Source organism: Varanus komodoensis, unplaced genomic scaffold (genome assembly GCF_004798865.1).
Source record: "Varanus komodoensis strain SLA01 unplaced genomic scaffold, ASM479886v1 scaffold4, whole genome shotgun sequence".
In the NCBI taxonomy this organism is placed as follows: domain Eukaryota; kingdom Metazoa; phylum Chordata; class Lepidosauria; order Squamata; family Varanidae; genus Varanus; species Varanus komodoensis.
The window spans coordinates 42,719,304-42,734,790 of NW_025335941.1; the positions used below are offsets into that span (position 1 = coordinate 42,719,304).

The 15,487-nt window shown below is 34.0% G+C and overlaps 1 protein-coding gene across 16 annotated transcripts in view; it reads right to left on the reverse strand.

Annotated features, from left to right (window-relative positions):
* Positions 1 to 15,487, reverse strand: part of NBEA (neurobeachin) — a 450,384-nt gene that overhangs the window by 243,745 nt on the left and 191,152 nt on the right. For all 16 annotated transcript variants that reach the window (XR_006415936.1, XR_006415934.1, XR_006415933.1 and 13 more), the window contains 2 exons: positions 9,974 to 10,038; positions 4,611 to 4,719 (listed from right to left, as the gene is read on the reverse strand). Coding sequence is in view for 12 of the 16 variants with exons in the window: in XM_044442661.1 (XP_044298596.1) it covers positions 4,611 to 4,719; positions 9,974 to 10,038 (174 nt within the window). In the remaining 4 variants the exon portion in view is untranslated. The remainder of the gene's footprint in view (positions 1 to 4,610; positions 4,720 to 9,973; positions 10,039 to 15,487) is intronic.

The window sequence follows — 15,487 nt, forward strand, 5'->3', positions numbered from 1 at the left end:
CATCAGCTCATTGGGCAGTTAAATCAAAATTAAATTTTTCATCCTGAGTGATTATAGAAGCAAGCTGAATGAATGTATGTTAACTGTGAAACATTGCTTTGAGACTACTTGGACTTGCTCAAGGACAATATTCTAAAATGTAAATAATAACATTCATGAAATAAACTTTGAACTGTTAGCTTTATGTCACACAAGCATACAAGATTCTGTAACTGCATTTCTAATGTAGTATTAAACAGGGAGGTTAGTCAAACGTTACATGTAACTTAACAAAACCTACTTGATTACTTAAATGCTTTTTCATGAACCAAAATATAATAAATAAATATGAAAAAATGTGCAATAATTTGTAATATATTTTTAAAGCATCCCCACAAATGATGGCACAGAAGTAGTATTTGGTAAGTAGGTATAAAGATCAAAAGCAGCTAAATATGTTTTCTATGTCCAAATGTGCAAATGGCATGTATGTTTGCTTAGGCAAGAATTCCAAGAATCATGCACATGGAACAGTTGTTGCTTGTTTGCTTTTGTGGCCACATGGGCTCTTGTGGAAAGGATGTCTCAGAGGCCAAAGAACATAAGACATTTCCACCTGTGGCTATTTGGATCCTGTCCTTAATATTTGCTTAAAATCACACAGTTTATATTGTCTTGCTAAACATCATGTATTTTATATTGCCTATCCAAAAATCAGACTTTTTAAATAGCAAGATAACAAAAAACGGTGACTTATGTTTGATTCTTATGTTTGAGAGGTCTTGGTTTGCTTACTAGAAAATTGACTTAAGGTTTCCCCTTAAGGGAATTTGGATAATATTCTAAATTGTATTTGCTAACTGAAGCTGGAAGCTAATTGAATATTCTCATTTTGTCTAGGGTTCTGACAGATCTTATAGTGCAACAAATTCTTCAAAGGGCAGATAACTCAATCTTCTACTGTCATCTTGGTTTACTGCATGATGCTCTGATAAATATCAAACGTTATTTACTGGTGAAGCAATATGAAATTTCAGTGTGACATATACTTAATTGTAAATGTGATTTTAAAAAAAAAAGTCTAAACTCAAAATATCCAGACTATAGTTGGGAATAAATTTGTTGCAATCTCCTATGACAAGTGACTGTTTTCTTGGATGACAGAAGAAAGGAAAGGTTATATGTACTGAGAGAAAAACATAGGACAAGGAGCTGTTTTGAAACGATGCCAAAAAGGAATATATGTGTGTATATATATATATATATAACATGAATGTATAAATAGAAAAGTTTAGAAAGCAGACCAAAAACCCTATCCTACACATTATTCCTCTTCTCTGTCTTCAATCTTATGCAACACTATATGAGAGCCAGTGAGGTGTAGCTTGATCTTAGGACATTTGGTTTCTAGTCTCCACTTCCCCATGAAGCTCATTGGGTGACTTGGGCCAGTCATGCACTCTCTGCTGTGATAATATAGAGAGGAGCAGGAGGTTTATGTAAACTTCCATCCATTTCTTGAGGAAAAGACAAGTATACTTGCTTCAAGATGAATATACAAATGACTAAGTATAGAATCCTGTGCATATTTAGACAGAAAACCCGCAGCATTTCCCAACCAGACAGACTTTTTCTCTCCAAAGATTGTTGCCTGAATTATACTATTCTTTCAAGGAGAAAAATGTGACCAAATGGTTGGACAGAACACTCCTAAGAAGGGCTTGGGAAGTGGGGAATGGAAGAGTGAAAGAGCAGACCTTCTGCCATTTTCAAAGCTCTGCCGGCTTATGCAGACCAAAGCATGAAGTGTTGGCGATGGTTTGCTTCCTTACTGTGCAGATCTTTCATTATCTTAACCATCTTGATCATTGGTTCCAATGTGGGAGAAATTTGCTATCTCCAGGCACTGTGCCATCTGGCAATCAAAGGAGCCTTGGAGTCAACAACCCAAGGACATCTTCACCCTGCCTTCACCCTTTGTTCACCTTGTTTTTTTTGAACTTTGCAACAGCTGCCACCTACAGAGTCCACTGGTAAAATTATGTCACTAGAGCTGTCCCTGGACATGGGAGGGACATTGATGAATCAGCAGAGGGACATCTTGCCATCCTCAACAACTCCTGCTAACTCTTCTGGTTTAGGATTGTATGGTAAGGAATCTAAATACATCTCATTTTTAAAAAATCCGAATTACAAGACCTAACCAATATATTCTGAATAGAAAAGTTGGGAATGTTGAGAATGGAATTATGTATCTATCTCTGTGGGACTGGAACAAGACTAAGTAAGTTGACTTTATTCCTGATAGCAGTGAATGGGACTTAAGTCCTGGTTAACCTGTTTCATTGATTTAAGTGGGATAGAAGTTCATCTTAGTCTAGATCCAACTGTTGTATCCTGAATTATCAAACAGATCTGCTCAAAGGCATTGGTTACTTCCCAATTAGACTTCTGTAACACGCTCTATGTGGGGCTGTCCCTGAAGACGGTCCAGATACTTCAGATGGTGCAAAATAGAGCTGCCACGTTGCTGACGGGGACTGGGCATCATTCTCATATAACCCCAGTTCTCTGTCAGCTTCACTGGCTCTCCATTGAAGTCTGGGCCCAATTCAAGGTGCTGGTGATTACCTATAAAGCCCTAAACGGCTTGGGACCTGGGTATCTGAAGGAGCGCCTGCATCCATACTTACCCTCCCGCCCTCTAAGATCGGCAGCAGAGGCCCTTCTCTAGGAACCCTCCGTGAAAGATATTAGGAAGGTGAGTACCCAGAGGAGGGCCTTCTCTGCGGTGGCACCCCACTTATGGAATGTGCTCCCCAGAGAGGTCCACCTGGTGCCATCGTTATTTGTTTTTCGGCGCCAGGCCAAGACCTTTTTATTTAAACATTATTTTAATCAATTGTTAAATTATTTATTGGTTTTATTTATTGCCTGGATGTGTCCAATTTTATATTTTTGTATTGTTATTTATTTGCTGGAAGCCGCCCCGAGGCTTATGCGAATGGGGCGGAATACAAGTATCCCAAATAAATAAATAAATAAATACTAGGAGCTCAGCCATACTAGGAGCTCAGACCCACATTTCTGGGGCATAGGTATTGTTACTGCAAGTATAGCAAGACAGCATCAACAATAAGAAAGCTAGTATAAAATGTTTTACATTACTGTTCCCCAGTGAACTGAATAGATGTCTTCACTGAGAGTTCCAAAAGTTGGAGTTCCAGCTATTAGCTGGCAGATGAAATTCAGAAGACTCATACAAGTCTACAGATGAAACTGTAGTAGAAACTTTAGAATTAAGATCTTTTATGATGTAATTGTTGACCTATTTACTGTGCAGCACTTATCCTGTAAGAGGAGTACCTGGTATCTCCCTAGCTCACATTCTGTAGTAATACTGTAATAATTCACACATGTTTTTAATGGCTATTCCTTCAAGGACAGTGCCACAGAGTACCCAGTCTAATACATCATGGATTATCATCCTTCTGCCATTTATGGTCCCTCCCCCACAATAAAGCAAAACAATGTCAGGGCACAAAAGTATAACTATAACCTATAAAAGTAAAGTATAATGAGCTTCAGATTTTTGAAAAAAATAGACTCCGAGCAAAGGAACAAAAGAAGATGCAGATCATCTTGATCTCTTTATAAACCTAAGATTTTCAGCTAAAATCTCCAGCCAACAGAATTAAAATCTACTCAGGGGAAGCTTTTCATAAACCAAACTGTTGTTATGCAAAGAAAAGGTCAATGGATTGAGCACTGTTATACAGATATTGTTGTTTTGCATACCTCAAGAAGGTTTAAACTCAAGATTATCTGCACTTGTTGAGGGTTGAAAGCCATTCTTATACTTACTGAATAGCTAGAACAAAAGTTTTTCATATGCAGCATTGTTCTTACCTGAGCTACTTTCATCTGGGATCTAAAATGACCCCAACTGTGACTAATGCTAGGTTGTTTTTTTAAAGACAGGATATGAGAAGTTCTTTTGCTGAAAACTGGGATAAAACTATTCAGAATATAAATAAAACATTTCACTTACTAATAGTGTAACAAGTATTCTCTGAAATTTAAACATCAATTCAATAAAAATGTGTATTGGCCACCCTACTCAGTTTCAAAAATTCTTTACTCAATGGCCCAGCAGAATGTTGCTTAAAATGGTCAACTAATAGTACACTATTCATTATAGGTCAGTTCCTGGCTAAAGCAGAGTTAAAATGTACATACAAATTGATAACATAATTGATAACATTTAAAATATGTATATTCTGCCAATCAGTCATAATTTATGAATTGGCTACAGCATTTTAAAACATGTAAGACAATTAACTCTAAAATGTATTGGGTTGAATCCAGGCTTACTCATACTTAGAGCAGCCCCACTGCAATCAATAGGACTTAAATTAATGATGAATAACTTAAGTCCCATTGATCTAAGTGGATCAGGAATCAACAAATAATGAAAGAGCAATTTGTGATACTACCAATGTTTAAAATACTTATTTTTAAATATCCATAGACTAATTTTTCTTTTAATCATACTTATTATATAGGCTTACAGTGAAGGTTATAGTTGAGTGAAAAGAGAAAAACAGGGATTCATATGTTGCCAGGCTTACCTCAAATTCTGCATGTTTGTGTACATCTTCAGCTCTTTGCCTGTTCAAAATAAATTCTGCCTCATTTGCAACACGTACAATGTGGTCTTTCATTGCATGACACAATAATCTGAAGAGAAAAAAATTACTAGCTCAGTTCTCATGTGTTTCCATTAAATGTTTCAAAGTTTAACACATTTTAAACTGATTTACATTAATGGGTAAAAATAAATTGAGAATTAATTGCACTGTAAAATCAAATAAAATCCAGCAACCAAAATTATATATTCAGCTTATTGCCATAATTAAGCACCACTTGTTTATGCAAAGTTCTTTATTTTGGCATCTGTTTGTCCTGGGAAAGCAACCACAAATATATTATGCATAACATGCACTTTTTATAATTACCTAGTTTCTATCCAACATAACTCCTAATGGCAATTTGAAATATACAAACTTTATTTTAAAATGCTATTATACATAATGAAGCAGGATTGAAATAATATCTTCTTTTTCCCTTCATTTTTCCTTAAGAAAGCAAACCCAATCTCTTGAATGAAATGTAAGTGTTAAATATTGGCTTAAAGGTCTGATCCAACCAAACACAATAAATGTCTTATCACACACTTCAGCAGAAGCAGATTTAAGCCAGTGATGAGTGCTTTGAAAATCCTGCCTTTGTATATTTATTCTTCAAAGGCAGACACTTCTGGAAAAAAAATCTTAGCTGTGGCAAAAGCTGTGTTCTCTACCAGGCACTTTCTTATCATGTGAATTTTGCTACCATAAGAAGCCAACTTGGTCATGATGGGCTGCCAAAACAAAAATAAAAAACCCTAACTACTGCATATTCATCGGCGATAACTTCAGTTATTTTACACTGCTTGTTTTGCGAGGTGTGTTCCAAATTCTGCTACAATGTTGCAAAAAATGAAAGCATTGAACTTTTGAATTCTTGAGTGTTTGATTGATGCTCCTTAGACCCATGTGGAGAAGCTTATGTAAACTGGTGGACACTCCAATTAATTAATCAATTTATTTATTAGATTTTTTTTAATTCTTCCCTATTATCCCTAAGGATCCCCGGGAATGATTTATTGTCATCTACTTATGATAACCCTTTTACATGTGATGCTTTGTGGAGCACTTGAGCGGAAAAATGCTCTTGGAAATGAAGACTGGAGAGGCACTTAAAAAAACAAACAAGTAACTTTAGTAGTGGCCAATTTTGAGTAAAGAGGTGGTAACGCTTAACACCCATTTGTCATTTTCTAGAGTCAGATCTCTCTACCAAGCTGCTTTTCCCCTACCACAGCTGGGGGAAGGATGTTGAGCAGAAAAGCTACAGTCAAGAAATGTGATGCATCCCTCATCTGCCTGCTTTTTCACACAAATATACTTTTCTTCAGAGACACCAAATACTACAGAGTTTTGTTATAAATATTTCCTTGTAAAGTAATGTGCAGTTTTCCTGAGATGCCAGATAATCAAGATGGAAAATCAAACATTATTTCCTTAAATATTTTAGCACCTTCTCTTACCACAAGCCAGTATTTGACTTCTGCAATACATACATACAATTCTAAGGCTCCTGTACATATGTACATATTTCGAATGTGCTTTATATATTTAATTTCATATTTAATGTATTAAGTTTAAGAATTACGATATAAGTATAAGGAAAAAGGAGAAAAATGAAGAAAGCTGTACATAAAAGTTATTGACCTTCCGAGTGGCTCAGGCAGATTTGGCTGAGGTCTGTAAAGATAACAGAACCCCCTTCCATTATGTCTGCCTTATGTAAGGGAGAAAGTAGAGTCATCAAAACTGTCCCTCAGTGGATACATATTTAAAATGTTATTTATTTAAAATAATTATGTCCTGCTAAACAATCACAATTTATGAGGTAGGTATAAAATTTTAAAACAACTAATACTAATGGTATCCTCCCACCCCTAATAATAATGGCCAGTTGCCTCCTCATGTGAATGGCAGAGGGAAGGCTGACTGAATGTACATAGTATTTCCCTGGTGTGTAGAATCCAGAGTGCCAGATCACATGGAAAGCCTACAAACAGTCAGTAGTTTCTTCTCTTCAGATATGACCCCAGTGCATGGATTGTGGGGGAAAGGGCCACCAGGTCTGCAACAAAGAGGTATGGCTTGTCTTCCTCCTCACATGTTTCCTAAAATCAAATTAGAAAACAACTAAATAAGCTGGCGTGTCTGGACACCAAGCTGGGGCAAAGGTAAAATTAACTTTCATTTCCTGTCCTTTCATTTGTGGTATTTAGAGTTCAGACAGCAAAGTCTCCAGGGTTCAGATAATAATGCTGTTACCTGTAGCAAGATGTAATATTATTGTTCCCATAATCTTTTCTATTATTTTTGCCACAGTTCCACAGCCTTCTAATTCTCTTTAGTAGGACCCAGGAATTTATGCAGGACATATAAGGTCTCCTCTTTTACTGTCTGTCAAGCATACAGACACATGTTGACTAGGAATTCATTTCTTTCACCTCCTTTTTGATGCTAAAATTCTAAAACAGCATTTGTTTTAGACTCCTCTATTTGCTCTATCTGAAATTTGTCTTTCACTTTCCAGTTTTGCAATATTAAAAACTTGCCTACCTAGGCAGCATACTTGATTAACTTGTTTTTCGTTTTTCTGAAGCACATATGCTTAGAATATATCCCGATATTAGGGTGATGAGTGAGCCATATTTATAATACAAAATGAATATTGTGGTTTATTTTGAACTTCTCCTTGTTAGATATGCTAGAAATATAATTATTCTAAGTCCAGAGACACAGAATAGCAAGAGAGTATCTTTTATCAGTGGAAAAGCATCCAAGCTTTAACATATACTAAGTTATTCACATGCCAATACAAAGTAGCTTATTCAAAGCTATACAAAAGGCCAAAATTGGCTTTAAAGGGAATCATATGAGCAAATATTTGTTGTTGTATTCAACAATATTATGACATTAATTTCCCAGATTTACAGTTGTTTTAGGAAAAAGAATGAATCACCAAGAACTTTCATTGCCAGAAATACTAACCACAGGCAGTAAGCTGTTGCTGTCCATATATATTTTACTAAAAATACTCAACAATCACAGTTGACTATCTTCCTATGCCATCATCATGACAATGTACAATAGCTCTGGTGAAAGCCTTATAAGTACAGATGGTTATTAGTTCATAATATTTGGTTTCACAGTGATCAATTCTTTGGATTTATTACACTGGATAATATTATTGATCAGTAAGTTGCCATTTTATCTAGATGTTAAAAACTTCTGCAGACAAATTTGCCTGTCACGCTGATATAATGCAACACCATGCAAATTACCTGCTAATGCTAAGTTTTATGATGCACTGTCACAAAAGCTGCAACATGCTGCTATAAATATCAATTTGAAGATGCAATGAGAATCTAAACAGTTTTTCTTTTTCAAGCACATTTTCTAAAAAAAATTAATATTAAGTGGCCAGTATCCAATATTTTAAATTACAAATTACAATATTTTTACAAAAACAGAAGTCCATTAAAGTGGAGATAAAGGCAGAACTAATGGAGAAAAAACTTTAAATGAGCCCGTCTAACTATCTGGATATAATTTAAAAACTAATCCCTAATGTTGATTATTCAACCTTATCCCAGTTAAAAACAGCAACTCAAAATGGAGTCCAAATCCAATTCAGAAATTCTTTTACTCTCTTCTTCAAATCACAATTTAAAATTCAATCATAATTGCATAGTAATTATATGCAATTTTACATTCCATTAACCTTGTTTTGTTTTAATTATAAAGCTCCTTTGTTAGATTCCTTTAAATGATCCAGTTTATAATTTCAGACTGTTCAAGGGAGCACTTTAATTCTACTGCACATTCATCAACTGTTTATGTCCTGTTAATTGTTGACAACAGCACAATTGCGTTCTCTAGCTATGATTGATGAACTGTATTCAAATGTTAGCTATTAAGAAGAATAAATATTTATAACAATTTCCTCTTTGGCATCAGAAGGGCAAAATCCAGCCAGAAAAACTACCAGTGAAGATAAGCACATGATCTGCTATGTATATTGGTTAAAATTACATATTTAAAAAGTGATTACAGAGATTTTATGTTCATTCATTTATGTTCACATTAACAATAGCAGGAACATTTTTTCTTGAAAAAATATTGATCACAGCATTCATACTAAAGATCATAAGCATTGTTATTTCTTCTGTGTTTATAACAGATAGTATCATATAATCAAATAAACTGTTTTAACTTGAAAACAGTGCAGAATATGGTTACAGTAGCTATATTTTAAGATAAAGGAGACAGAGTTTCCTTAGATTGTTTGCTTAACTAATTTCTGTTTTTATGTCCTAATGCTCCAAACAATATTAAGGCTACAGAGTAGTTGTTGACTTCTGCTCCAGTGATTAGAGGCAATCCATATAGGGTAATATCCAATGGTGTCCCTTCACAAACTCATCTTGCACTAGAAGGGCACCTCAAATCCTTCAATTGTGCAAGTCTTTACAGAGCATGAAAGTGGCCGGGCAACTTGTGCAAATGGAACTTTAGATGCCTTCACTCCTTCTACATAGTTCTGCTAATGAAACATAATTTGAACTAGTGGAATGACATGGCAATTTATCTCATTTATCACAAAATGGTATGAGAAAACATTTGCTCAAAAAGGTTAATTTATTAAAAAAAAACAAAACAAAGCCCTGTGTACTTCACTCTAAGTACTTTATTTTTCCAGCACAACACTCAATAAATTACAAATACACAGACTAGTACTCTGTAGCATGAACGTTAAAACTACTGTTAGTAAAATTACTATAAGCCTGATGCCACAGAATAAAACATGAAAAATAACGGAATTGGATTGCACCTCAATTTCTAACCATTTTCACATCTAGCTATCCTACATAAAGTATCTATTTTATATTAAAGTACCTCAAAGCTAGAATTTAGAAGTATGATAAAAGTAATGTTTCTTCATTTACTACATAAACACACCATTGTACTATGAAAGGGTTCTCCAAAACAGATGGGAATGACAGATGGATTTACAGATTGGGTTTCTTAGATTTTATCTGTAAAAAACTTTGCTAGGCAAATAAGATGTTGGTTCAAATCGCACATGAATCTTAAAATATTGTATGGGTGCTATCAGATAAGAAAAGCTGAGTTCAACATTTTATATATTAAATAGCTACATATTTTTCATGCAAAGCATTTCTGCTGTAAAACTGTGTAATTAAAATAGTTTTTCCTCTAGTCTTCCTGCAGCAGATGGTAGAAGTATTAGTGCCCAATGGAATTAGCTACAAAATGACTACTTGTCCAAAAGCTTTAAAATTAATTACCTTCCTTCATTGATGAGTTCAATAAAAGCAAGTCCAGCATTCTTTTGAATAGAATTTTGCCATTCCTGAAGGGAAATAATGAAAACACATTTTTAAAAAGAAGCAATTACATATGAAAGTATGCCTGCATTTAATTTTGATAAAAAGAGTATTCCATGAGAGTTTTACATGCATTGCTCTGGTTACCATATGCTCTGTCTTTATAAGACATCATCCATTGCAGTATTATGGCAGTATTGTAAATGTGTATCCAATGTGTATCCAATGTGTAAGCCAAAATACCAGAAATATCTACCAGTTCAAGATTTATCAGGTCAAAATTTTTGTTAGATTATTATTAAAACTAAGGCATTTAACAGGCAAATGGTTCAGAATCATGTCCTGAATTATACAGTTTTCAAGGTAAATTCTTAAACAGAAGACACCCCTCCAGGAGAGCCACAACATATATGGTTGGTTTGGGCAAAATGGTAAATCAGTGTTTAGCATTACAAGAACAGGCTTAGGTGAAAATCAGTGTTTTGTGTTCCCTCTCTTCCTCCAAAGTGGCCATGAATGATTAAAGAGCTTTTTAAACCCAAGACACTGTTAAGAATTGTTAAAGAAAATAAGTCAGCTTTGAAACTTACAAAGCTCACTTTCACTAATCATGGTTAAAATTAACCATAACATGGTTTAGATAACATGGTAAATGGAAATGAAAAATTGTGATCTCTTCCTTTGGCCACTTGGAAAAAAAAGTATATATACAGTAGAGGTTTACTGTGGCTCATACCTGCAACATTAAACTACAGCTCAGCATAACAATGCACACCAGATCAGTGCCAGTGTTATACCAATTTTTGCAATAGTAAGACAAATATGCTAAAATCTTTCATAGTTACAGGCATCCTTTCAAGCTGGGTTTAAAAATGTCTAGTTACGATGGTGACATGGAACTGTGCTGTTCCTCACCTACTCCCTAGTCTCGTACAGCTTGTAAAGTAATTTTCCATTGTATTAAATCACACTTTGCAAAATTCTTAAGACATTTCTTCAGAAAATAAGTTCTTCTGATCATATTTTTAATTTTTCAAAACTTATTTTAACAGATTATCTTTCCCAAATCACCATTGCCAATGATATTTAAGTTCTGAAAACAAGTATTCATCAGTTCATATACTAAAAACAAAGTTTAAGAACATAGAGATCCCAACAAATTCTTTCCCCATACAGATTCTTGGCCAGATTTGGGGTTTGGAAGGATTCTGGCCCAGATTCTGACCTGGATTTATTTGATGCCTGTAAGCTTCTAGGAGTTTCCAGATAGTGCTATGACTCACCAGTGATATAATTATTTAACTGTTATATCTAAGCAGAAGACATGCCTGTGCAAATTTGACAAGGTCTAGGAAAACTTGGATTGTCCTCAGATTATTCTGGGTCTGGTGAACCTGCATACAGAATTTCAGCACACTGTAAAGGTTGGCCACATGTCAAAATACTCTGTGAATTGTGCCAGGCATAGCACCCATGCCAGAAACCAATACAGATTTCAGAAGCTATTTCAGAGGTTTGGGCAGTGTTAAATATATATAAATCTTGTTTTTGAAATGATAGAATTCCAAAGGACTGTCCTGAATATATAGACTGCCTTTTGATGTTGTTGTTGCGAAGTCGTATCTGACTTATCATGTGACATCTACCAAAATTTATGTTAAAATTCTATTTCTCATTGACATATTTTAGGGAAGCAGGTCTTCACACACCCAAGTAGCACTGTTTATGAAGTTCACCTCCTAATACATTTTCTTTTTTTAATTGTGTTCATCCAGAACAAATTAGCAATATTAAATATATAAACATATATCCTTATGAAATTCCTGAACAGGATGACATACTTGATAATTAGTCAAAAGTAACAACCAATTTATCAATATAATTCTCTCTTTCGTATCCACTAGGCATGCTTAGCAACCATAATTCTTCTTTTCTGACCACATTTAATTGCTTGACTGATCGACTACACATTGTTTCTCAGTACTGACGTGTAATAAAACAAATTTCTATCTTTCAGGCATTCATTGCAATGTCCTATTATAAGATTTTATATTTTTAAAAATCCAATAACTTTATCACATGTCATTAGCTTTGCCCAAGAACAATACTGATCAGTTGCTAGGCAATATTCCGATTTAATAACACAGAATACACAGCAATGACTGGTGAATCCATACTGTTATAAGAGTTCTAATACATTGTCTTTTTTACAAACCAAATTCAAGATGCTGCTTTCTACATTTTGAAGCCCTGAATGGCTTAGAGCCAAGATACTTTTAGGACACCTTTTCTCAGAAAATTTTTCAGGTATCATAATCAGATGTTCTTCTGTTCCTATGAATTAAGAGATATGAGATGGTGGGGTGGCAGTCTCACATTCATAATGTTACAAATCATGGTTGCTGACTTCTTTCCTCTAAGATTCCGGAAATGAAACCAGGCATACAGAATCCACTACAGATAGACACCCTTCCTCTGCTATATAACAATTTCAGCGACTTCTTACAATTTTATTATTGTTGTGCCATCAACAATAGTACACAATGGGTGCTGGTTCTATTCTGTATAACCAGGTCTGTATGATACCATTTTCAGTTGCTATGATGGTCTCGGTAGAACCATGGAATAGTGTTTAATCAGCAAACTTTTTTCTTCCTGATCCAATTCTGTTTGGATTTGCTCTGTGCCTGGGATAGGCTAAGGAATGACCAAGAGATCAATTGCACTGAAGATCCAGCATCCAATTCACTCACAACCTGAGCCTGAATTCAAATGTTGCTTTTATTCACTTTTTACATATCACTGTAAGAGAGTGAACTTTTAAAAATATATACTGTAGTAGGCAAGAGAAAACTTTTGTGTCCACATGTATAGAACAGGGGTCAGGGTGGGGGCAATTATCAGAAAATGGGAATGTGATTCAGTAAGCAGTAAGCAGAGGAGAGGGTGGCTGCCTGGAATTACAGATATCTGATTGGCTGGTTGCTCGGAAACTCATAGAGTGACCTAAACAGAGGACTCTGAGAGCAGTAGTTTCAGGTAACTTTACTGAGCCTGTGTGATCATTATTCCTTGCAACCCAACTCTAATCAATGAAAATTCTTTGGCTTTAAAATGAATCATCTTACCATGTCACAAACTTCTCCCATTTAAACCAAACCAACAAATGAAGATTTTACAATTTCATTGTAATAATAAGAGTAAACTCTTAATGTTGAAACCCTGGATGATTGATAGCCAGCAAATCAAGCCCTGGAGCTGCCCAGGCCTGACATGCTAGTAATTCATGCCAGTATGTGTGAAAAGGCTCCCAATTTATGCAATTGCGTACTTGATACATTGCGTCTTGATTATAATTGAAAAAATAATTTAAGAATTTTAACTTAATTTAATATGCTCTTCATTATCGACATTTGTTAAAAAAAAAAGAAAATTTAAATAAAAAACTGAACAAGCAGAATAAAAACATGAAAATTCTTCAGGAACACCTGCAATTATATCACTATCTACTCCTGGAAACTTGGCATACCAAAGAGCCATTTCAAAAATGCCTGAAGCACCTACTAAAACACAGAAATTACATGAAGGTGAATTTTAAAAAAGAAAATATGATGAAAGCTGCTTAAGTTTTGGATTTGCTTAGACTGAAAGTGAAGACAAACCAAACAGAATGTGTGTCAAATGAAACAAAGTCCAAAGTTCGCAAGATTAAGAAAATATATGGAAAGTAATGACCCATATTTGATAGGTAAAAACAAATATTATAATTATAAATATTAAGAGGTCAAAAGCAAGAAAATATTTTTTCAAAATTGATGTACAACTCTAATGAAAAGTCACTCGAGGCTTCCTATTTCATTAATCATATTGCTAAAGAAGGGAAGGTATACAGACTTGGCAAAAGATTAATAAAAACTCGCGCCAAGATCTAATTACCTGAGATAGGTGAGAAATCTGCCAAACAAATAGATAGTGTACCTCTCTTTGATACAATGGTTGAGAGATGCATTAACAATAACACACGTTTCGTGAGGATGAATTAATATATCATTAAAATATTCTCCCCATGGTTTCACAATGCAATTAGATGACATTGCTAGTTCGGCTATTTCAATTAAAATTAATCCAGAAAAAATAAAAGACGTTTTAGATGATCTCATGAAAATCATGAATTTTATCAAATCCAGGGATCTAAACTCACAATTTTTCTCAGTATTCTGTGAGGCTAGCTAGCTAGTTCTCATAAAACATTGTTTCTACTTGCTAAGGCACACCAGCTATTCTGAGAAAAAAAATTGAGCAGGTTTTATAAGCTGAAAGAAGAGGTATTTTTTTAAAAAAGTCAATTGAAACATGATTATTGCTCAAAATTGCATGACAACATATGGATTCAGATTCAGATTATGATGTACCTAGCAGATATATTTGCAATTTTAAATGAAGGAAATATACCCCTCCAAGGAACTAAAGTCCATATATTTAAAGTTAAATATAAAATAAATGTCTCAGTTTTGAAATTTAATGTATAGATTTCATACACACACAAAATATCAACTGTTTTGAAAAATTAAGTGACTTTTTGATACAAAAGCATTTCACTTTTCATAAAATTGTTCAAGAATTCATAATAGAGCTTTTTTATGATTCAAAGAAACTATTAAAATATATTTTTCCAGCACAGAGTAATACAATGGATTAAAATCCAATTTAATATTGTCATAATAAAAAATTATCAATGAAAGAAAAGAAGCGATTGATATGCTACAGATTTGACCTTAAAAATTAAGTGCCAATAAGAAAAACTTCTTGATTTTTGGTTGTAAATTTCCAGTGAATATTCAACAGTTCCTAATCATGCAATATGCATATGCCTTTTATTGCAACCCATCTACATATACAGTGACAAAAATGAATGCATGAATAAAATGAGTGCATAACGAGAAATGTGCAACCAAATTTTGTTTTTCTTTGGAATAAAAAAACAAGTAGATCATCGTTATTAAAATTAAGTATAATTTTCATATTATTTCTTAGTGATGTTATACTAAAATATAGTATGTATTCAGTAAATTTAGTATTATTTGGTTACTAAGTAATAAACGGGTTCATTCATTTATAAAAATTTCTCTTTACATTTAACAAAATGTATTATTACAACATTAATTGCAACATTTTGTTCAAGTAAAATGCATTAAATGAAATGTATTTATTGATGGCTTCCACACTGATTTCTCATATTGAGAAGGGTATGTCACATTTGAAGACCACTGGTATATCATAACTGATCTCAGTTATATTATTTACTAGTTTCCATATCTTTACTACATCAAATAGAAGTTTGTTAGATAGATAAACTAATAATTTTGGATCAATTTTCTGTCTTGGTGCCTTAATCTTTCCTTTCCTTTCTTAAGATGCCTTAATTATGAAATTTCTATAAAGCAGATTTCTAATGACCCACCCTTGTATTTTTTA